General features: G+C 37.2%; 1 protein-coding gene across 4 annotated transcripts in view; it reads left to right on the forward strand.

Moving 5' to 3' along the window:
• LOC141389860 (acyl-CoA Delta-9 desaturase-like) overlaps positions 1–14,347 on the forward strand; it is a 104,516-nt gene extending 90,169 nt beyond the window's left edge. For 2 of the 4 annotated variants that reach the window (XM_073962038.1, XM_073962037.1), the window contains 4 exons: positions 3,870–4,174; positions 9,433–9,769; positions 13,682–13,867; positions 13,931–14,347. In XM_073962038.1, coding sequence (XP_073818139.1) covers positions 3,874–4,174; positions 9,433–9,769; positions 13,682–13,867; positions 13,931–14,249 — 1,143 coding nt within the window. In that variant the 5' untranslated portion in view covers positions 3,870–3,873 and the 3' untranslated portion in view covers positions 14,250–14,347. Of the gene's footprint in view, positions 1–3,372; positions 3,523–3,555; positions 3,743–3,869; positions 4,175–9,432; positions 9,770–13,681; positions 13,868–13,930 lie in introns of those variants that run through there. The other 2 variants (XM_073962040.1, XM_073962041.1) reach the window with 2 other exon arrangements.
• The last annotated feature ends 8,513 nt before the right edge of the window (positions 14,348–22,860 follow it).

Consider the following 22,860-nt stretch of genomic DNA (forward strand, 5'->3'; position numbering starts at 1 on the left):
AAATGCTGTTAACGCTTTATATATAAATTTTCTTATTACAACACAAAGGGAATTTTTAAAAATGTTTTCTTTATAAGGGAATAAAATCCCCCCTAACTTTTGGGCGCAGCATCCGATTTTGTGAACGCGAACAGATTTGAAACCACGATTTTTTTCTTAACCCATGTACCAAAAATCGTGAATGTGCTTGTACAAAATTTTTTTAATTTTTCTTCGATGGAATTGTAAAGGAAATTTGAAATTTACCATATAAACTTTAAGGGCGTGTTTCTCGAAACGGCGTTTTTGAAGTCGGTGCCAACGATAGCTCTAAAACGAATTGACCGATCTTCCTATGACCTTATTTTATTATTCATGTGAGACAGATTAAAAAAATGATTTTGCCCAATTTTTTGACAAAAACAGTTAATTTAATTTTTTTCGTTAAAATCGAAATTTTAACTTTGACAGCTCAAATTTTTTTTAAAAATATTTTTTTAAATTCTGTTTTATTAGGTTCCTAAAATGCTTACAAAAATATACTATGATCGGCCCATCCGTTTTCGAGCTATCGTTGGCACCGCAAAACGCTTTTACAAAAATATGGTTTCGCAGATAGCCATTTACCTCAAGAATATGCACTATTTTTCAACAACAAAAATTCCAAAGGTATTATAAGATGTGTTCTTTGAGATGAAAGAAAGTATAGTTTCACCGAGTCTTAGCAAATTCCAATTTGTTACTATTAAATCGGTGTCAAATTCTACAAGTCTGGGAAAATGTAATACAGTCGGACCTCGATTATCCGTGATGGTCGGGACCGGAGGCACTACGGATAATCGATTTTCCCGGATAATGGAGGCAATGCTTTTTTGTAGTTTTTGAACATATTTTTAGATAAAAATGGCATAATGTTGCACAACAATATGAAAATCTGCAAATTTTAATAAATTTGTTACGGTAATCCACCATATTTTAGAAGGATACATAATATCATCATCATCAGATTCATCTGAATTGAGTTTGTCCCATGGTTTTTGTGATACCGTAAATACGGGAGAATTTCCAGCTGGTAATGAAGTTTATAACGAAAAATAGAATAAATGCAAAAAAGTCCAACATTGCTTTTCTATCACAGATAATGGAGGTTCCCGGATAATTGATTCACGGTTAATCGAGGTTCAACTGTACCTGGTTCATAATAGGCAAAACTTCGTTTGAGGTTACCTTATATGGAGTTATTGTATTTAGTAGTTTAAGGGCCATTATTACATCCTTTCTTTTACTATTGGATGGATTTGAAAAGGCAAAAAAAAAAAACAATTTGAATGCATTAAAAGTGTAATTTTCACACTAAAGGCCGCGGCACATACGGCGCGTTGAGCGTTGCGTTACAACAACCACATGAAAACTTCAAGAACAAACTTGGTATCAGTTACACATTTTTTATGTGGTTGTTGTTTTCAACGCGCAACGCGTTGCACAACGGACCTATGTATTTGGCCCATAAACGTTAATACAAAGAAGGTCATCCTTCAATTTTAATCATTACTTTCAACTTTAAGTATTTGGGTCGCTTTTATAGTCTATTCTCTTATTATTTTGATCTAGTGATTTAATATAGAACTCCAAAACAGCAAATTTTATTTCAAACTTTTCATTTTCTGTTAAGTAAGAGTGCATAAATGTAATTGTCTGCTTTGGTGCCTACAAATATTTATGAAGTTTCGAGCTGGTACGATTTATTTTTGTAGTCAATGTCAATATATTTATGCTCTTTTTTATTTATTTTTTAAAACCCGGGTAACTAGAAGTTAAAAATGATAGTAAAAGTAAACATGTAATAATAGCCCAAAGACTAATATTTGATATTTTTTAAAATATTGTTTAAAATTATTAGCATGAAAACGGCCCAAAATGGATTTGGGCCGCCCATCGGCCCAAAATTAAAAATTTTATTTTATTCGGCCCAAATTTGGGCCGAAATGCCCAAAACGGCAACACTGCTGACGTACTACTCTTCTTCTTGGGGGCTAACGTCATTTGAACAAGAAAGAATTGTTTATAGTTGCATCGTATGATTTCATATAGACAACGGATTTTTTGCTTTTAGTTTTTGAGCAGCACGCCACTCGCATAGATTGCCAGGCAGTCAACCAACCAGCCATCCAAGCTGGACGTGGATAAAAGAAAACTCATATGAGTATACATACATATACAAATATAGCAAAAGCAGCAGCGTAAAACAAATACAACAAACTAAAAACTTTGCAGGATTGCTACACAAAGTTGACCTGTACCTGTACCTCTCCTGTATTCCTGTTGTTGTCAACAGTGTGACCGTTGTGCCACTAAAGTATCAATTTTGACACTTTTTTTCGGCATTGATACTTCTGTGCCACTTTTTTACGTTGATACCAAATGTGCCACTTTTTGAAAATTTGTGACACTTTTTCATACCTTGCGCCACTCTTTTTTAAATTAGATATATTGTAATGTAATCTCAAGTTTAATCACAAGGGAGTGTAGAAAAAGCGTCGAACTAAACGATTTGAAATTAGGGAGTTGAAGCAACATGCGGCAAACAAAAATGTTTGGTAATGGTAGTCAGGCAGTTTGATCCGCACTCAAGACACTTCTTATCAAGTGAAGATATTTGCAATGTTATCCTATCTACATTATAGTGTCATTACCTTCCGTGGAATAATTTTGTGGGAATTTCTACGGATAATTCATTCAGTACAATAAGAAAAAAAGTTGTGTGGATTCCTTATTAGAGGGAAAATAACCAATATTTTGCAAGTAATTATAAAATAACTGTGATTCAATATTATTTTTGGGTTAGGAGTCCTTAGCAGTTCAAAGAATGTTTTTAAGAATGTATTTAATATATTGTATATTAATTAGTCTCGATTTACATTAGGCAATTTTTCTTGCGGCATTTTACTCGTTTCCTTTTAAACTTGCTTCTTATACAAGCAATTATGTTCCGGCAAACAATGTAAATAACGAAAAATATAAAAAAATATCCTGATAATTGCCAGTACGGTCATTTTTTCCTTTTCATATCCCCTCCTCCTACAAACAGAGACTTGCCGCAAGTAAACTTGCTTAATGTGGATTGGGACTTACTATTTATATTTATATACTAATTGTTGCTGTTAAGGTCTGTTCCAGAACTGCAAGAATCTACTTTGTTTTACTATTTTTTTCCAAAAACATAAAGAAAATAATTTTATCTTAGTAAAAAATTGTAGCTTCTTGCAAGTTCTGGAATAGAACAATTGTTTTCCGTTTTTAATAACAAGAAAAATGTGTGCCACTTTTTGTGCTACTTTTTCGAAACACATGTGCCACTTTTTTCTAGAAATGATACTTTTTGTGACACTTTTTGAAAATTTCCAGCGGTCACGCTGGTTGTCAATAATATACAGCTACTGTTACTGCTGATGTGTCGTGGTTGTGTGTGCATGAAAAATTAGTGGAAAATTTTGTTGGTTTTTTGTGTTTTATTCATAATTTGAAGAACTAAAAAAGCGAAAGGTATTCATTTTATATTTCAACGCCCAATATCTAATAATAAAACGATTGTTTCGATTTAAAGTTTAGTATCCTTTCGGTGGTGAATCACCTAAGTAATCACAGCAAAGTAAAAAAAATTTACCTGTGTGAAAAAAATTGAACAGATTCTTGCTGTATGCAAAAATGCGGCAACTGTATTACTTAACCGTACATTAGCAACAGAACGTTTTGGTTAATTAATGTATTTCTTCGCACCTAAATTGAATATTTTTATTGAATATCAAATAAGAAGAAACGTTTTTTGTTTAATTGCTAATAATTGTCACGTTTTCAACTCGTTTTAATTCTGTTTATTTTTTTATTTTTAGCAATATGCCGCCAAACGCCGCTCCCCCCACTCCAGCATTAACAGAATCACTTTTGGCCAATGCCAATATTGATGGAGCTAATCCAAAAGTTTTACATGAGGCCACAACTGGTGTTCTCTTTGAACAGGATGCCGAAACCATTGATGGTGGATTAGTTAAGGATATTGAAAAATTGAAAAAGGCCGAAAAACGTAAACTTAAATTGGTGTGGCGTAATATTATTGCCTTTGGTTATCTACATTTGGCTGCATTATATGGGGCCTATCTAATGTTTACATCAGCCAAATGGCAGACCATTATTTTAGGTAAGTGTGGAAAGCAACTAAATTAAAGGCTTAATTGTCGTTTAGGGGCATATCTCGGATCGGGCTGAAATTTTTACAGTAGACAGCCCTTGGCACCCTGAATACAACGATACATAATTTTCCATGGGGAAAGTCAATACTTCCCGAGATATGGGTCTTGACATTTCGGAAATTTCGTACTTTAATACCATTAGGTTGTTTGTGGGCACCTCTCGGGTCGGGCTGATATTTTTACAGTTTATAGCCCTTGGCACCCTGAATACAACGATATGTAGCTTTCCGGGCATGTAGATTTCCCGAGATATGGGTCTTGACATTTTACATTTCTAACGTGGACAATATGGGTATCGTTTTAAAGCTTATAGCGAGTACTTTTGTACTCGCGACCCATTTTTACACATGTTTATAGGAGAATGTATTAAATACCTGGTCGAAGTCGGCTATTTAGGAAACTTTCAATTTAAAAGAAAGTTTTGATGGCGTAGCCAACTTTTGCACCCAAGGCTTGATAATGATCATGATCATTTTTTTTTTAATTTTTTTCTATATTTTTCTCAGAAAAATTAAAATGTTGTGTACTGGACCCCTCCGAAATGGCGTCGAGATGTATTTCTATCTATATCGTTGAGGTCAGCAATAAAAACGGTACTTTAATAAAGCTGGCATGTCATGAAAACAAGAATTGTGCGTGTTCTATATATATAACATTGGCCATATCTGGGCTAACAAAAAAATTTGTTTTGATCGCGTATCCCCCTCTTGATCCTGTCCATAGGACAAAGTCCTAAATCCCGGCTAAAGGCTGTCTACTTAAAAACACTCACAATTTAAAAGAAAGTTTCCTAAGTAGCCGTCTTCGATCAGGTATTTAATACATTCTCCTATAAACAGTTTTAAAAATAGGTCGCGTGTACAAAAATACTCTCCACAAGCTTTAAAACGATATCCATATTCCCCACGTTAGAATTGTAAACGTCAAAAACCATATCTCAGGACGTATAGACTTCCTCCGGAAAATTATATATCGTTATGTTCAGGGTCCCATGGGCTACGTATGGTAAAATTTTTAGAAAGGTACCTATAAACAACCTTATGGAAAATCATAATATAGCTATATTCGGTTCGAGCTCTCCAGCCACTACATATGGTGCCTTAGGGTTTTTTTTGCAACTTTCGGGTTGTTTTCTCAAGAAGTATGGACTTGCCCCTGAAAAAACTTTTACTGTCGTAATTGAGGCAGCGAATGCAAATTGCTTCAACAAAAACTAAAGTGATCCGAGAGAAGGTCTTAAAGTGAATCTATCCCGCAGGAGTGGACAAATATAGTCCATATTCGAACGTGATCTATATCTGGTAGATATATTAGGATGTGTAAAGTATGAATTACATCGGTCACTGCGAGTTATCTTGCGCACAATTTTGTACCTTTCAGGCTATTTTCTAAGGAAGTATGGACTTGCACCTGATGAAACTTTTACCGGCGTATGGGAGGCAGTAAATATAGGTTGCTACAGTTAAAATCAAAGCGATTCGAGAGCAGGTGCTAAACTGAATTTTTCCGAACTTTTGTGTGGGAGGTACCCGAAGGAGTGGGCCGATTGAGTCCATATTGGAACATCATCTAAGTCTGGTATAAATTTCACGATGTGCAAAGTATGGACTAAATCGGTTAACTCCTTCAAGAGTATTCGTGCGCACAAATTTTCCGAACTTTTGTGGGGGAGGTAACGGAAGGAGTAGATCGATATAACCCATCTTCGAACTTAAACTAAGTTTGGTCAAAATATTACGAAAGACAAATTTCGGACCGAATAAGTTGATCCATTCGAGAGTAATCGTGCGCTCCAGACATACAGACGTAAGGACATGGCTAAATCAACTCCAAATTGTCTGAAACACATGTCGTCCAAACATACTTGGGGTCTAAAACCATTATTTCGATGAGGCACATTTTGCCCGTATGAAAGAGTATATACCCTCGTTAGCATAAATGCTGAGGGTACAACAATGTGCCTGATTGAAATAGTGGTTTAAGACATACTTAGGGTTTGGACGAAATTCGTTTCTTATTAGGACGAAGGCCATTCATTATTTATGAAAGCGTTTAATTAAATTAAACATGTCCTTAGGTCATGAGTTTGTATTGAAAGAGTGAATTCCAGCGAAGTCCCACACACCCCCACCAATATGCTACGATCGTTTCGCTGGTTGTTAATTCAGCTAATCAGACATATCGGATGTGGATGACTAGAAGACAAAGGCGGAGTTTGAAAACTTCCATTTATACACACTTTATTGCAAATTTGCAGATATGAAGCTTTTTTTAAGCCTTTTCTATCAAGTCCACCACCTAGTGTCTTGTCTAGGAATCATTTCTCAATACATATATTATCATGATTTGTATTGTAATACCTTCCAGTTCGGAAGTTTTATATATTGGCAGTGGCTTACAACGCTAAGACCTCGGCAACATTGTCTGTTTGTTGTAGAGGACACAGGTTCAAACCTCGGCCGGGTTCTGCTGTGCATTTTTATTTATTGTTTTCTTATTAGGACGAAGTTTTTAATTCAGTGAATTAATCGAGCTAACATAACCTTATCAGTTTGTGTTGAAAAAGTGAATTTTAGCGAAGTCCCACACACCCCACCATTATGCTACGATCGTTTCGCTGGTGGGTTATTCAGCTCATCGTTTCTGCCCGTATTTCTGCCTTGCTTGCGCTCACCATAACTCTCAAACAGATCAACCGATTGGGTCAAATTGTTGCTTTGACCAAACTTAGTTTAAGTTCGAAGATGGACCATATCGGTCCACTCATTCAGGTACCTCCCCCACAAACTTTCTAAACTTTTTGCTAAAATTGTGCGCACGATAACTCTCGAAGGCGAAAATGTCCGGAAAGCAGTAAAAAAATCCCTACGGCACCATGTGTAGTGGCTGGAACGCAAGATAACTTCCGAACGGGACAGCCGATTCGGTCCTGATGACACAAAACCAATGTCATATGGCCTATTTCTCGGGAATTATGGACTTCCCAGTGATTGTATATATATTTTTGTGTTCAGGACAACGAGACCTACCTGTGGTAAAAATTTCAAAAAAATCGGTTGTGCGCGTGTATTCCCGTCTTGTTCCTTCAAAATCTATTGTTCGATTACGTTTTATTAAACAAAAAATTATGCAGATGTTGGTGTTTGATCTCTTTGACATATCTACCTGCCAACCCAGCATCAAACCTACGCTTCTACGTAGACTTTTATGCTGCTGCAACAACAACGGCAACATAATCACAAGTTGAACCGCGATCAGACCTTAAACTTGACTTTTCCAAAATGTGACCTTCCTTTTAATTTTATGACCACAAACAAATTCAAAATCTATTGTTTGTACTAACGATTGCGTTCTATTTAAAAAAAAAATGATACAGATATTGCTGCTGTTTGAAGGCGTTAACCTTATCGTGCAAATACCGACTGAACAATAATTCTGTTTAGATAAGCATTTACACTATTCGATAGTTTATTGACTTTTAATTAAAAAAAATACTTTATGTAGGCAAAAGTAAAATTATTATTGTAATAGCATTTCAACAATTTCTATTATCTATTGCGCTGTGTGACGCAAATGAACCTATTACGGCAATTACAGACGAACTTCTCTATAACGTAGCATTTTGGGCCGACGTTATAGAGAAAATTCTTTATAGAGCGGACTGGATTTAAATTTGGCATTTACAAACTCTAGTCGTTGAAACTTGTATTGTGGATACCGTTACATTGTCACCCAAATGAACCTATAACAGCAATTACAGTCGAACTTCTCTATAACGTAGCACTTCGAAACCGACGTTATAGAGAAAATTCTTTATAGAGAGGACTGGATTTAAATTAGGCATTTACAAACTCTAGCCGTTGAAACTCGTATTGCGGATACCGGTACATTGTCATCCAATTAATCAATCATACACACCCTGAGAACCCTAAATATAAAATTACATTCGCTTTAGTTTGAAGGTGTCTCAATCTATTTCCATTAATATTGATCTTTAATTTAAAAGGAGGATCATCTTACATATATCTTATCTTTTTACTACCTCCAAATTTGTCAAAAACAAGATCATACAGGTCTTGATTTCAGATCTTCTCATAATGTTAAAGACATCGGCCGATCTTAATGTGCCACAAGAAGGTTACCACTAACAAAAAATAGCCTGTAATAATTACCCTTGGTCGTTTATTGCATTCGAAACTATTAAAAAAAAACAAACAAATTGAATAATTAATTTTTGTTTTTTTTTTTTTAGGTTATTTATTGCTGGCGTGCGTTATATGTATTCTTATTGAATATTGAAGACACCCAATAAATATTCTCATTTATATGATAATTGTGACAATTAAAATATTTATTATGAAGAACAATAAATACGTGGTTGTTGAACATTTTTTAAAATGAAGCGAAAGTTAAACCCTTTCCGACAACACATAAACGCAATAGCAAACTATTTCTCACTTCATTTGTTAGCAAAAACATGTGGATAGCTATGACCAATATTGGAGATTAGGCTTTGGAAGCGTTTCAAAAACAAAATAACCACTCACCAGACAAATGTCAATCTATACAACTCCCAATCACTACACGTGTTGATTTCGCAGCGTGGCTACTAAGCTGATGACTTTTTTACAACCTCACATTTGATAAGATATTATTTAAGAGTAGTTAAAATCGTACATATAAGGTGAATCGATAACAAATCCTCGCGCACACAATGATTTTAAAATTGTTGTTTACATTTTTTGACAATTTAATATACATTTGTGTATAATATAATTGAACACATGCTTTACAACCACACACATATATGATAGGTCATATCGCTCAACTTCTTCCGATACCTATTGTGTTTATTACTTTTCTTTAGATCCAAGGCATGATACAATAAGAAGGTAGCTTTATCAGCCCAACTGATGGTAACATAATGTGTCAATTGCATTGAATTTATGTCAAATTTTGACATCTTATGTTACCAAAAACGGCAGTTGCTGCTACCTTCTTATTGTATCATGATCCAAGGCTGAGGGTATATGTCTATCGTTACAGCTAACTTATACTTTCTTACTTGTTTATTGAATTATTCAGCGAAAACAGCTATAAGTCAATTATGTTGACTTGAGTGAATATGCATTAATTCTTTATTTACAATGCTAATTTTTACAAAAGGTATTAATATTAATTTATTTTTTTGTTCTTCTCATTTTAGCTTTTGCTTTATATGTTGTATCCGGTCTGGGTATTACGGCCGGTGCTCATCGTTTATGGGCTCATCGATCGTACAAAGCTAAATGGCCATTACGTTTGATTTTGATGATTTTCAATACGATTGCATTCCAAGATGCTGCATATCATTGGGCTCGTGATCATCGTGTCCATCACAAGTATTCGGAAACTGATGCTGATCCCCACAATGCCACACGAGGTTTCTTCTTCTCGCACATTGGCTGGCTGTTGTGCAAGAAACATCCTGAAGTTAAGGCCAAGGGCAAGGGTGTTGATCTATCCGATTTGAGAGCTGATCCCATTGTTATGTTCCAAAAGAAGTAAGTATAAGCAAAGAAAACAATAGATTTCATATTTCATTTTGGACAAATCTGGGAAAATATCAAAGTGTACATCACGATTTTTTAATGTTAGGAGACATTCTTCTAATCGAACAGCCCCCAGTGGACGTGTTGTTCATAGTGCAACATCAGTTGTTTTGCATGGCTGAACGGTGAACCAGAATGTCCTCGCTATAATTATGACAGACTCTCTACCTATCGCGCTTGATATCCTCTGAACCACGGGAAAACTGATTGAAAAGATATCATTTACAACTTCAGAGGTCTGCCCTGTCTCTCAAATCATCGGGTATCTGAGAAAACTTTGTAGTAGATCAATACTGCTGCAGCATAGACAGTGACTCGGCAAAGATGAGTGTGATATACAAGAGTTCTCCCGAGGTGATACCAACAGAATTTACGATAGACGATTTTTTTTCAGATGTCAACAGAAACGTGAAATATTCCAAAGCGTTGATCCTACCCGAAGTCACAATGATAATAATTTAGCAACTGGGAAACCCCAAGTCGAGTATCTAACAGGTGTCATCAATCTATCGCTAGCCGAAGATGCCAGAAGAAGCTAATCTTACTCCTCTGGACTCCTCCATGTGAGGGAAAATCGGTAGACTTTGAGGTCGGAAGAATATAATGGTCGCTGTTGTTCATGAAACCACGCTCAGCAACAACTGCAGCTTACAGCGTTGTAACGGTTACAACGTACTGAAGGAGTTTGGAGCACTATCTCGCTTGATCCTTGTTGTAATGACCCCTATCAGTCAAGTGTAGAACTGTCGAGATAGAATTGCTGTAAGTATACATCCGGCCGAGAAATAGCTGTACTCCAGACTATAGAACCAACATTAGCCGGCTTTTGGAAGGTCATAATCGTCTGGTCTTGGGGGACTTTAATGTTCATCATGAGTTGTGGCATTCGGTCCTTGGAAACGACCAGAGGGGTACAGTGCTGGCTGAGGAGGTTGACTGCTCTTCGTTTTGCACCGTTAATGAGGACGCCCCTACCAGAATTAGCGAAGAGTGTCAAAGTTCGCCAGACATAACCATCGTGTGGTCTGACAAATGACGTAACCTGGCAACTTGTCGTTTCTGTTGGATTAATTGTCTCCATCAGCAGACCGCCCGATTTCATCACCTCTGAATGCCGAACTTTTGTCTTTCATGGGAAAGCTAAAAGCCGTGGTTCAGAAAGTTCACTAATCACCGCTTCAGATATCTGTCCAACGCTTCTGATGTTAGGGTAGTAGAGCGGACGTTCCGAATCATCATCACTGCTGCAGCCGCTCGCCATATACCTGCTGGTCGAATAACCGAAGTGAGACCTAACTTCCAGGCACAGGCGACGGGATTAGTAAATGATCGTGATGAGCTTCGCCGTGCCAACCCCAGTGACCCCAGAGTAAGAGACCAGGAGTGTGATTCTCTAACTCATTTTTTGAGTTAGCGACCAATTAAAATTAGTCGCAAAGTTCTACCGACAGCAACAATGTTGTCAACTTTTATTTGAACTTTCCATTTATAATTCTGACCTTTAATGTTCCCGATTTGTTGTCGATAACTCAAAAAATGAGTTGGAGAATAGCACTACTGACACTGAAAGTTAATAGGTTGGTCGCTGAGCAAAATCGGAACAAATGGTTAAATCATCTGAAGATTTGCAACATTGGAGCCGGAATAAGTTAACTGTTGGCAACAGTTAAGTCACTCTCGAATCCTAGAAAGAAGGAAGACAGGACCTCAGTCATGTATGGCGACGTGTTACGCTGACTGATCCGAAGAGGTGCGCAGGTTATTTCAATCGACAATTTGTCCAGCACCTCAGGAGTGAAAGGCCGAAGAAAAGAATACTACGTCGCATTAGATCTCTTCCTGCCGAGGATGAACTACCACAATTTACAATGGATGATGTTGCGAAGGAATACAGGACTAGAAAGAAGGAAGACAGGACCTCAGTCACGTATGGCGACGTGTTACGCTGACTGATCCGAAGTGATGCGCAGTTTATTTCAATCGACAATTTGTCGAGCACCTCGGGAGTAACAGGCCGAAGAGAGGAGTAATACTTCGCATTAGATTTCTTCCTGCCGCGGATGAACCACCACAATTTACAATGGATGATGTTGCGAATTTCACCAGAAACGCTTAATCATCCATAGCGTTGAACCCTAGTGGAATCTCCATGGTAATGCTGAAACAGCTGGATATGCCGGGAGTCGGTCGGGTATTCCACTAAAGTTCTCAACCTGTCGCTAGCCACACACATCGTTCCTGAAGTCTGGAATATGGGCAGGGTGGTCGTGCTACTGAAGCTAGGCAAGGATCTTAAGCAAAGGTGAATCGTATAGACCGATTTCGGTTTTGTCTCCCGAAGCACAGACCATTTGGGCTTTATTCCTCCCCATGGTTAGAAATAGGTGTCCAGTTGCCGATCGTTAGCATGGATTCCGTAAGCAGCACATCACGACAACAGCGCTACACGCCATCTCCACACATATTAGTCGAGCACTCATCCAGAGGAAGCCGTGCGATAGAACAGTGATGGTGGTGTTTGAGTTATCAAAAGCCGTTGATACTGTCAAGCACTCCACGCTGTTTGAGGACATCGAGCAGACAACCCTTAGGCCAAGTTTGAAACGATCGATAATCAATCATATGTGTGGACGCCAGTCGTACGTGGAATTCAGGAAAAAGAAGTCCAAGCCCGTATAGTGAAACAGAAGTTCCCCTAGGTGGAGTGATATCTCCGATACTTTTTAACCTCTACATCGCCTATAGTCCACGCCTTCAGACAGCGTTTGAAGCTAGGCAAGGATGGTGTGGGTACCTTTCCTGATGTTATTTGTGAAAGGCTGAACTCCTATTTGACCGATCTTACCACCTTTTTCCGAGAGAGGAATATTCAAATATCCGCCACTCTGTTCACCACATGGACGGCACGGGTGAGAACCGTGTTGAATTTCATGGTTGATGGTAGCAAAATTTCGACCACAAACTACACCAAAATTCTAGGGATCACATTCTACAGAGCATGTTCATTTCGTCCCCGCATGCCACAGCTACCTGAGACAAACTGAAAAGTAGAAACGAGGTCCTCAAGTCCTTAGCCGCAGCACTCGGGGTGCAGATAAAGTAATCTTGTTGGCCCAATATAACACGATAGATCGGTCTGTGGTAAGCTAAACCGCGCTAGTGTGGTCCTCGTATATAAGTGCAACGCGATGGGAAAATATTCAAACTTGTCAGAATGCCGCCCTGATATCTGCTAGTGGGTGTCTCCTCATGTCTTCAGTGGACCATTTAAATGAGGAGACAAAGATTTCTCCAGTACAGCCATGAGAACCATCCTAATCACCAAATGGTGGCTAGGAAACACTTCCCCACCCAGGCATGTCTGGAGGGATCTTCATAATCTGGAAAGAGAGGTGCAACATTTAATAAAATTCTCACACAACATTGCAATGGAAGATCCGACACTTAGACTTAGAATCGGCAATGACTTAAGAAGCTATGGAGAAAACATCAAGGACGTTGTTCGATCGGGCACCAATAGGCGTTTTGCGATGCAATAAAATCCAAAATCAACATGCTCTAGTAATTTTGGATAGTATGCAAATTCGGCTGACTTCCGTATTGTCAGTTGCTTTGTATTCGTGCATGAAACTAGGGGTTCTTAAATCGAGTTCCATACTAGAGTAATTTTATGAAATTGCAGTAGTTGGGAAATCGATTTAAAAACCCCTAGTTTCATGCACGAATACAAAGCAACTGACAATACGGAAGTCGACCTTTCTTCATTGTTTCTACAGTCTTGAGTTCCACCCAGCCGAACTATATACCTTTTTTATTATTATTTATCCTTTTCTCATTTAATTCCCGTTCTTCTCCTTCTTTCAGATACTACATGATCTTGATGCCTTTGCTTTGCTTCATTTTGCCCACAATGATACCCATGTACGGCTGGAATGAGAGTTTCGTGAACTCATGGTTTGTTGCCACCATGTTCCGTTGGTGTTTCATTCTCAACATTACCTGGTTGGTGAACAGTGCTGCTCACAAATTCGGTGGCAAACCCTATGATAAGTAAGAGTTTGAATAGCAAATTGGAAAATATAAACCACTAAAACATTTTGGTTCTCCCTTCAGATACATCAACCCCGCAGAAAATCCCTCAGTTGCCATTTTGGCTTTCGGTGAAGGTTGGCATAACTACCATCATGTCTTCCCCTGGGATTACAAGACCGCTGAATTTGGCAATTATTCCATGAACATGACCACTGGATTCATTGATTTCTTTGCCAAAATTGGTTGGGCCTATGATTTGAAAACCGTCTCGGCTGATATCATTAAGAAGCGTGTCAAGCGTACCGGCGATGGTTCCCATGCCACATGGGGTTGGGGTGACAAAGATCAGCCCAAGGATGAAATTGATAATGCTATTATTATCAATAAGAAAGATGAATGAATAAATTGTTAGACGTCCACATTCACATACACACAGAAATCAGGGAAAAACGAAAGGAAAAAATGTGCAACTCCTAAACTGAACAAAACGAAGAAAAACTGAAAAGCTATGAGAACTAGAAGAATGAATGAACAAAACCAAAAACTAATTTTTAAAATAATTTCTTAAAATTACAAAATCAAAAAAACACAACAACAACACAATGTCCTTAAAGAGAATATAAGAAAATAATAAAAGAAAAATATCTCTCTAAGCAGTGAATATCAAGAAAAACAAATGCTTGCATGCACTGATATTTCTCACCACCTAATTTAACAACAACAATAACACCACCAAGCTAAAAACAGCGCAGAAATAACAAAGCAATCGTCTATATTTTATGGCAAATCAAAAGCATGCACATTTATCCTTTTGTTTTAGTCAAAGAAAAAAAGTAACAGCAACAATTATGTCTGGCACATGAATAACTAATAACCCAATTACTAGCTACCCCATCATTCATTCATCAACAACAACACATCCATTCCCCTAACTCCAAGTTCATAAGTGAATGAAAATTGAATGAACTTCTTGTATAAACCAAAAACATTATTATTACTAACAACAACAACAACTTTTTATTATTGTGTAATTGTAAAACCTAAAATATACATGAAAACCAACAAACAAGATAAAAAGGAAGTACTAACAAACACACAACACAAGGGCACGCTTAGCAAAAGATCAACCTAAACGTGTTTAGAATTAAGGAACCCCAACTACGCCCTTACAATATCCGGATATGTGGTCAAAAGAAAACTTGAATCACAACAGCCAAAGGCATCTTAGCAGCAGCATAGATAAACCAAAAACAAACTTAGGCAACCAAACAACAACAACTAGCTAAGATAATGTGCACCAAAACTCCCAAGTTTTCAAAATTTGCACAACCAATAGGCCGAGCTTTAAAACAAACAACCACAACAACCTGTAAACCTTTTTGAATTTGAATTCTCTTTTTTCCTTCATACAATTTTTTTTTTTTTTAATTTTTTATAAATGTTGGAGAAAAAACAAAAACTTTAAGTGAAAAGCAAAACATAAAAAACTATTACAAATATTTTCGTATTATTATAATTATAATTAATATTATTATATATATATAAATAACTTGTTATCATAATGTACCATTTCCTTTCCTATCTATCATCATTCCTTTCCTTCCAGCCCTTTCCCTATTCAAAAATCTCCATCGCGTCTGAGATGAGATTTGTGATGCAACCAAAAAAATGAACATCTTTTTAATTAACGCAAAATTTGTTGTTATTATCTCTATATATATAAAAAGAAGATGAAAAATAAATAAAAACAAAATAATAATACATAAATGTTTAATATGTGTAGTTTTTGTATGTATGAATGTCACATGAGATCTTTTATGAATTTTTGTAAGCGATTCAACAACATGAAAAGAAGTGTCAAGAGATGATGACGAGACCTGCATTAAACAAACAAAAAATAAACTAACATTCATTCTATATAATTAATACACAACAATTGTATACCTGCTGTCGTACATACAAACATTCTATCAAAATTAAATAAAAATTAAAAACAACGGCAACAACAAATAAAACCGAAATTAAAATAACCAACCTATTGGATAACAAATTTGTTAGAACTCTTGAAAGAAAAGAAAAGTAAAAAACAACAACAAAAAGAAAATAATGTGTTTTTATTACAAACAGGATACCCAGCAAAAAGCTCATTACACATCTACCTACTAACTCATTATTTTAACAAAGGCATGTCACAAAAATCCAGTAGTTATTTTTTGGCCACTTAAAAGTCGACAAATAAGTAGTTATTCTCTGGTTACTACAAGCCGTGACTACTTATTTTACTACTTACGAGTATTCGTCGAATTTTAGTGGCCCAAAAAAAAATCAGCCCGATAATGAATGTAAACTCCCCGTGAGTTTTTTCTTTCTGTCGTTGCATATTAAAAGAGAAAGTGAAACAACACACATATTCATGATTGGCCTGAATGAGTTGCCCTTGTAATGAGTTTGTTTGCTGGGTATAGGCATAATTCTAAAAAAAACTCAGATCTTTGTGGTTAGCTATAACATAAACTTACTCAGGTGTCTCACTGTTCACCATTTGTTGATCAGTGAAACGCAAAATTATGGGTGAAAAGTTCAAATAAAAGTTGACAGCGCTTTGCCACCGGCAGAACTTTCTGACTACGTTTTTGCCTTTTGGAGTGCAATACTTCGCATTAATTCTGTATCACTGCGATATGGAATATGGTGCTTAAGACATTTACAGAGCAACTGAAGTTTCAGAAAACAGCCACATATATTCCAAATATAATAGGATAAGTACTACTATACTCTAACTCATTTTTGTGTTACCGACAAAAATAGGCACCATTAAAATGAAAAATTCAAGTAAAAGTTGACAACACTGTTGCTATCGGTAGAACTTTACGATTACTTTTCATTTTCCGCTAACTTACCGAAAAATATCGTTAATTACGTTAATTTTTGTCCTTAACTCGAAAAATTAGTTTGAGAATCGCACTTCAAGTTTGAATATGGACTATATCAGTCCACTTCTTCTGGTACCTCCAAAAATGTCAATAGCTTTCTCTTGAGTGGACATGTCTCGGTCGATTATAGATAGCAACTCAACTGTAATTGCGTTGCCAGAAGAGAAAATCATACAATCAAAACAAGTGAAACGACAGATATTTTTGTCAAATTCATTCAATATTAGGGTTTTGAACCTTTAGATTTTGGGGTCGATTATGGATAGCAACTCAACTGTAGTTGCGTTGCCAGATGAGAAAATCATACAATTAAAATAACGGAAACGACAGAAATTTTTGTTAAATCTATTCCATATCAGTGTTTTGAACCTTCAGCTATTAATTTAATTGTAAAAAAGTATGCGGGCATGTTCCGGAATTCACGGTGTATCCATTTCACATCACACATGCACTTCACCTGTGAAAGCAATTGATGTTCTGTGTTTCACGTGAAAAGAGCTTTCATATTTCACGAAAGAACTTTGGAAAGCTTTATTACAGCTTTCAAACTTTATAATTTACAATGAAAAACATATCAGTCTGCGTTGGCGCATCAACGAATACACATGCGTGTGTGGGTATGTACGCTTTGTTCGTTTGATTGTTTACGAAACAGGGTAAACAAAGAAACGAAATTCTACAAGAGCGCGTACATGTTGAATTTGGTACTTTAAGAAAAATACATTTTTAAATCATATTGTGTTAAGAAAATTAAATATTTTTTTTAAATACTCATAGAAAACACATTAAATTTTAGTCCTAGGCAGTTTTTTGTAGGAATTTGCAATTAGTTTCTTTAAAAAATAAGGATTCACTCAGCTCTCGCCATCAAAATTACAGTGTGAGGAATACACCCCAATTAGGTGTAAAGTGTGTTGCAGAACAGCTTTAGGTGTATTCGATACACGTGAGGTGAAGAGGTGAATGACAGAACATGCCCGATGAATTTCAATGCGGAAATGAAAATTTCTATTATAAAATTTGCTTCCGGCAACGCAACTGGAGTTGGGTTGCTATTCATAATCGACCCCTTTAATTTAATTGTAAAAAGTATGAATTTTAATGAGGAAATGGAAATTTTTATTATTATATTTGTTGTCGGCAACGCAACTGGAGTTGGGTTGCTATCCATAATCGACCCCTTATACCTTACTGGAGGGTATAATTAACTTTTTCATACCGTTTGTAACACATCGAAATATTCGTCGGAGACCTAGTACCAGTCCGTCCGTCTGTTGAATTCATGATACAGCTCTCAATATTTAATATGGAGCTGTTTTATATGGTACAGAAGCTTCTGTTACTCCTAGGAAGTTTGGTATTGAAAATGGGCTCTATCGGTTCACGTTTTGATATAGCTCCAATACAACGGTACCTCCCGATTTTCGGTATTTTGAAGGTTTGAGCCGCATTATCATATCAAAATTGTTGAAATTTGGTATTTAGTCTTCGTTGGGGCTACAAACTGTCCCCCCGGAATTTGTCAGTGCGGGTCCACGTTCTGATATAGCCCCCATAGAACGGTATTTTAAAAGTTTAGCCTCATTTTCCCATCGAAATTACTGAAATTACATGCTTTGTATCCGATATGTGTATAAAACATTCCTATGGAGAATGTGGGTATAACCCCCTGTTTTTGTAACTTATTTTTGTTCGTTCGTCTACATTCGTAATAATTTAGGCATTCATAGCTCAGACCCCAGATGACATACACATCTAATTTTTCGTATACCCGTTCCATATATCGTTAAGGATTCCTCATTTAAAAATCAGCGCACTACATTTGCGCTAAAGCGAGTAAATCGATCTAAAAATTTGACAATTCGTGTGAGAAGAATAACAATCAGGTATGTGATGAAAATCGATTTCGATTTCAAAACGAGTCGAAAACGATTGTAGGTGTGATGCATGTACATTTTTCGATCTCGAATTGTTTTCGATATCGGTTTCATATTCCATTGTGTTCTATGGAAATTTGATCAAAAAAGGGTGTGATGCAATCCGATAATCGTTTGTTTTTCTCGTTTTGAAAACGGTCATATTTTTCTGGTCGATTTATAAACGATGTAATGAATTTTGAGAGATTTTTAGGAGAAAAGGATTGAAATGTAAGCTCGCTTAGAGAATAGATAAATTTCGATTTATTTTCCCTACTTTTGGCATATTTTGTTGAGAACATTTTTGATATTTTGATAAAAAAAGCATAGAACAAAAAATGTACTTTTAACATCTGTGTTTTCTCCAAATTGGTGAATGCACCCGCTTAATATGTTGTTATGCACTGTTAGTAGATTCATCATGTAATAGCACAAGAATTCCTTCACTAAGCTTCCATATATGCCCATTTAAATAAGAACACACATTTATCTTATTTTTCAGTCAATTTATTTCGGTTTTTGCTTTCGCCACAACAAAAAAATTAAATTGTATGCCGCTTTCATCTGAGGATTTGGGGTCACTAGTCTGTTTTTTGTTTGGGGGAATTTAATGAAATTGAAACAACGTGGAATTGAAATTCGATGCGGTTTCCGTCACATCTAAATACGATTCACTCGTTTTGGGCAAATCGTTTTTATCCCAAATCGATTCGGAATTCATCACATACCTGAATTTTTACAAAAACTGGGGGTAAATGTACATTTTAAATAGCCTAGAACTGACAAACTGTCGATAGTCCGACTATCGTTTTGATAGCTGTCGTAAAGGCTTGTTTATATTGAACTCTGAACAAATTATTTTTTAAATAATTCGTGACAGATAGTCCAAAAAGTGTTTTGGTGGCCGATGTAAACTTTATTTTTCGTCAGTAATCAAAACAATAGTCAGACTATCGATAGTTTGCCAGGACTAATAAAGCCCCCATAAAAGAGGTATTGCAGGTTCTCATATTGGAATGTACTTCGATACCGCTCGATGTGAAGTCTTTTAAATAATTAGTCTACCGTAGTGATTGTAACTTGATATTTCGGATTCTCAAAGGGTGGAAGAGATCCACGAAGAAAATGATCAATATCGGTTTATACATACATACACCCAGATTTTTTAAATTTCTAGCAATTTTTATCTTGAATTTTGCATTTTTAGTTCCACATACATACATTTTTTCTAGACTAGAGTATGTGAAGTGGTACTGAATTGGCCACGGGGGTACTTCGGTACTTTTTATAGTGAAATGGTGTGAGGTCCCTGGTGTGAACACACAAACACATAGAGAGTTATTCTGAATGAAAGCCTCCCGTGAGTTTTCTCACTCTCTCCGTTAAGTTGAAACGACAGAGAGACAAATCCCACGGGGAGTTTTCATTTAAAAAACATTTAGGGGGTTATTTTGAACAAACCCCCCCCCCTGAGTTTTTTTCTTTCCGCCGTTTCAACTTGAGGGAGAAAGTGAAAAAACTCACGGGAATTATCATTCGTAATAACCCACATAATCCTCTTTTGGAAGGCAACAAACGTGCTAGGGGACTAACGAAGACGCTCCTATGAGGATAAGAGGAAATATCACCATTGTGGCAACCGTTCAGAAAAATGCCGTGCCCTGATAACGTAATTTCAATTAGCTCCGACCACCTCCCTGCTATTGTCTCCGCTAGAGGTAGTTTACACTATCTATCATTAGGTATGTTCGTTTACTCAACAATTTGTACCAGTCCAGTAACTTCTTGTAATCGGCTAAGGTCTTTTGCATTGTACTGTAGAGTAAACGAACAACCTCCAGTAACAATTTGTACAAATTTTGAGAAAACGAACACACATAATGACATGAAATGTTCCATCGCTATTGTGTGCAATATTGGGGATTTTCCTTACGCCATTTACTTTTTGAGTCCACACCAGCAAAAATGCAATGAAATTACGTCTCCACCCTGTCGTTGTGGGTAGATTTGAAATGTTTTTATTTCGTGTCATATGACATTGGTGGCTAGTGTAAACACCACTTTAATACACTACCCGACTTCATAACCTCTGACCTCAGCACCATGGAAAAGATGATTACCAAGGGCCCAGAGAATTTACCAATCACCAATTCAGAAAGCTGACTATTCCCTCAGATCCTCGGGTAGGTGCGAGAATTTCCCGGGGCAGCAACACAGCGGCAATTCGCTCGCTACATACCTGAATATCCGATATTATGGGCGTTATTTTGAACTTAAACTCCGCGTGAGTTTTCTCACACATCACTTTGGGGTTTATTCTGAATGAAAACTCCCCGTGAGTTTTTCTCTCTGCCGTTTCAACATATAGGAGAGAGTGAGAAAACTCACGGGGAGTTTTTAAGTGAGACAAAACTCACTTACATACAGAATTTCCATGCACAGGCGACGGGATTAGCAAATGATCGTGATGAGCTTCGTCGTACGAAAAATTGTGGGCAACGTTTAAATCACTCTCGAATTCGGGAAAGAAGGCCGAAAGAACTGCTGTTAGTTTCAAAGGCGTGACAGTAATAGATCCGAAAAGGTGCGCGTGTTACTTCAACCGGACAATTATAGACGCCGAGAGTGATGAGGAGTGTTTTACGCCGTATAAGAGCCCTCCCAACCGAGGCGGTAGCATCACAATTTTCGATGAGCCATCTAGAAAGCGAAACTCGAAATCATCATCCGAAACTCGGAATGATCCAAAGCGTTGGGACCACATGAAATCTCAATGGAAATGCTACAGCAACTGGATGACCTCGGTGTTGAGTATTTGACAAGGTTCTACCAGAAGCCTGGAAAATTGGCAGGGAGGTCCTGCTACAGAAGCCAGCAGAGGTGGGTCTTGCAGGCCTATTTTCATTCTGTCCTCCCCACGACGAGAAGTAGTTTCCCAACTACCCAACATTAACATGGATTCCGGAACACAAGTCGAGGTCGGACCCAAAACAGGCCATGTGACCGAATAGTTATGGTGGCTTTTGACATATCGAATGTGTTCGCTACTGTCAGCCATGCCAAGCTATTCGAGGATATAGACAAGTCTTCTCTTCAACTGTGTTTGAAACGTTGAATAATCAACTATAGGTGTGGATGCCGGGTCGTTTGTAGAATTCAGAAACATGCAAAACAAGCTTCACCCACCGACACACACCAGGAGATATCATGATCTAAAGAGAATTCCAGAGGTACAAAACTCTAGCTCAACGACCCTATCACACATGCTTTTGGATAGCATTCACATTGATACGGTTGCGCAGGGAGACCACATCAATCACAAAAGTTCAAAAATTAGGCATAAGTGCTGTTCGAGGATTGTTTTGCATTTTTTACAGTAAGTACTCCTGTTCAGAACTCCGGTTTACTCGCGAGTGAAAATTTGGGGGGAGGTTGTAAGTTTTTATGGGTGCAATTTTTTTGGTGGAGGTGGGGCACATTTTTTGATATTGGGTAAGTTTTTGTTTGGGTGGGGAAGGGGGCAATATGCCCCCATTGATCGAATTCAAGAAGAGTTTCACTCGCGAGTGGAATTAGAGCGAGTCTTCGGAGCTCTGCTCCTGTTTACAGCGATAAAAATTCTACGGTGTCTAACTAAAGTGGCGGCTGGCTCCGAAAGAAGTGGCTGACATTGTTCCAACCTTGTCACATCAAGATGTACTATATCGGACAACTCCTCTTAACAAACGTTCTTGTGATTCTGATTACAGCGATATATTTTTATAAGGTTTGGAGGAAATATTAGGCTGTGGAAAGTTTGGACCAAATCGGTTACTCCGTTCGAGAGTTATGTGCGTTCCAGCCATGCAGAATGACGGATAAGACTGAATTATTTTGATGTGATCTATCTTAGCTCATATCCAGGCATAAGACTGAGGGTGTAAAATGTACATCAACGAAAAACTAGTTTTAGAACCGACATACATATACTTGGCCCGCTCGCACCCGACTGGACACAAACGTTTATTCCAGCTGACAACATCCTTGTTTGGCTTCCTTGTTCTGTCAGAACACTTGTGGAACGTTTGTACTTTGAATATGACTTATTTTTATTTTTGGTTAGACGCTATTTAATCTCTTCTTCTTATAAAAAATAAATTATGAATAAACTATGCGACATTAA

Source organism: Musca autumnalis, unplaced genomic scaffold, assembly GCF_047663935.1.
Source record: "Musca autumnalis isolate F117 unplaced genomic scaffold, ASM4766393v1 scaffold_1, whole genome shotgun sequence".
Classification (NCBI taxonomy): domain Eukaryota; kingdom Metazoa; phylum Arthropoda; class Insecta; order Diptera; family Muscidae; genus Musca; species Musca autumnalis.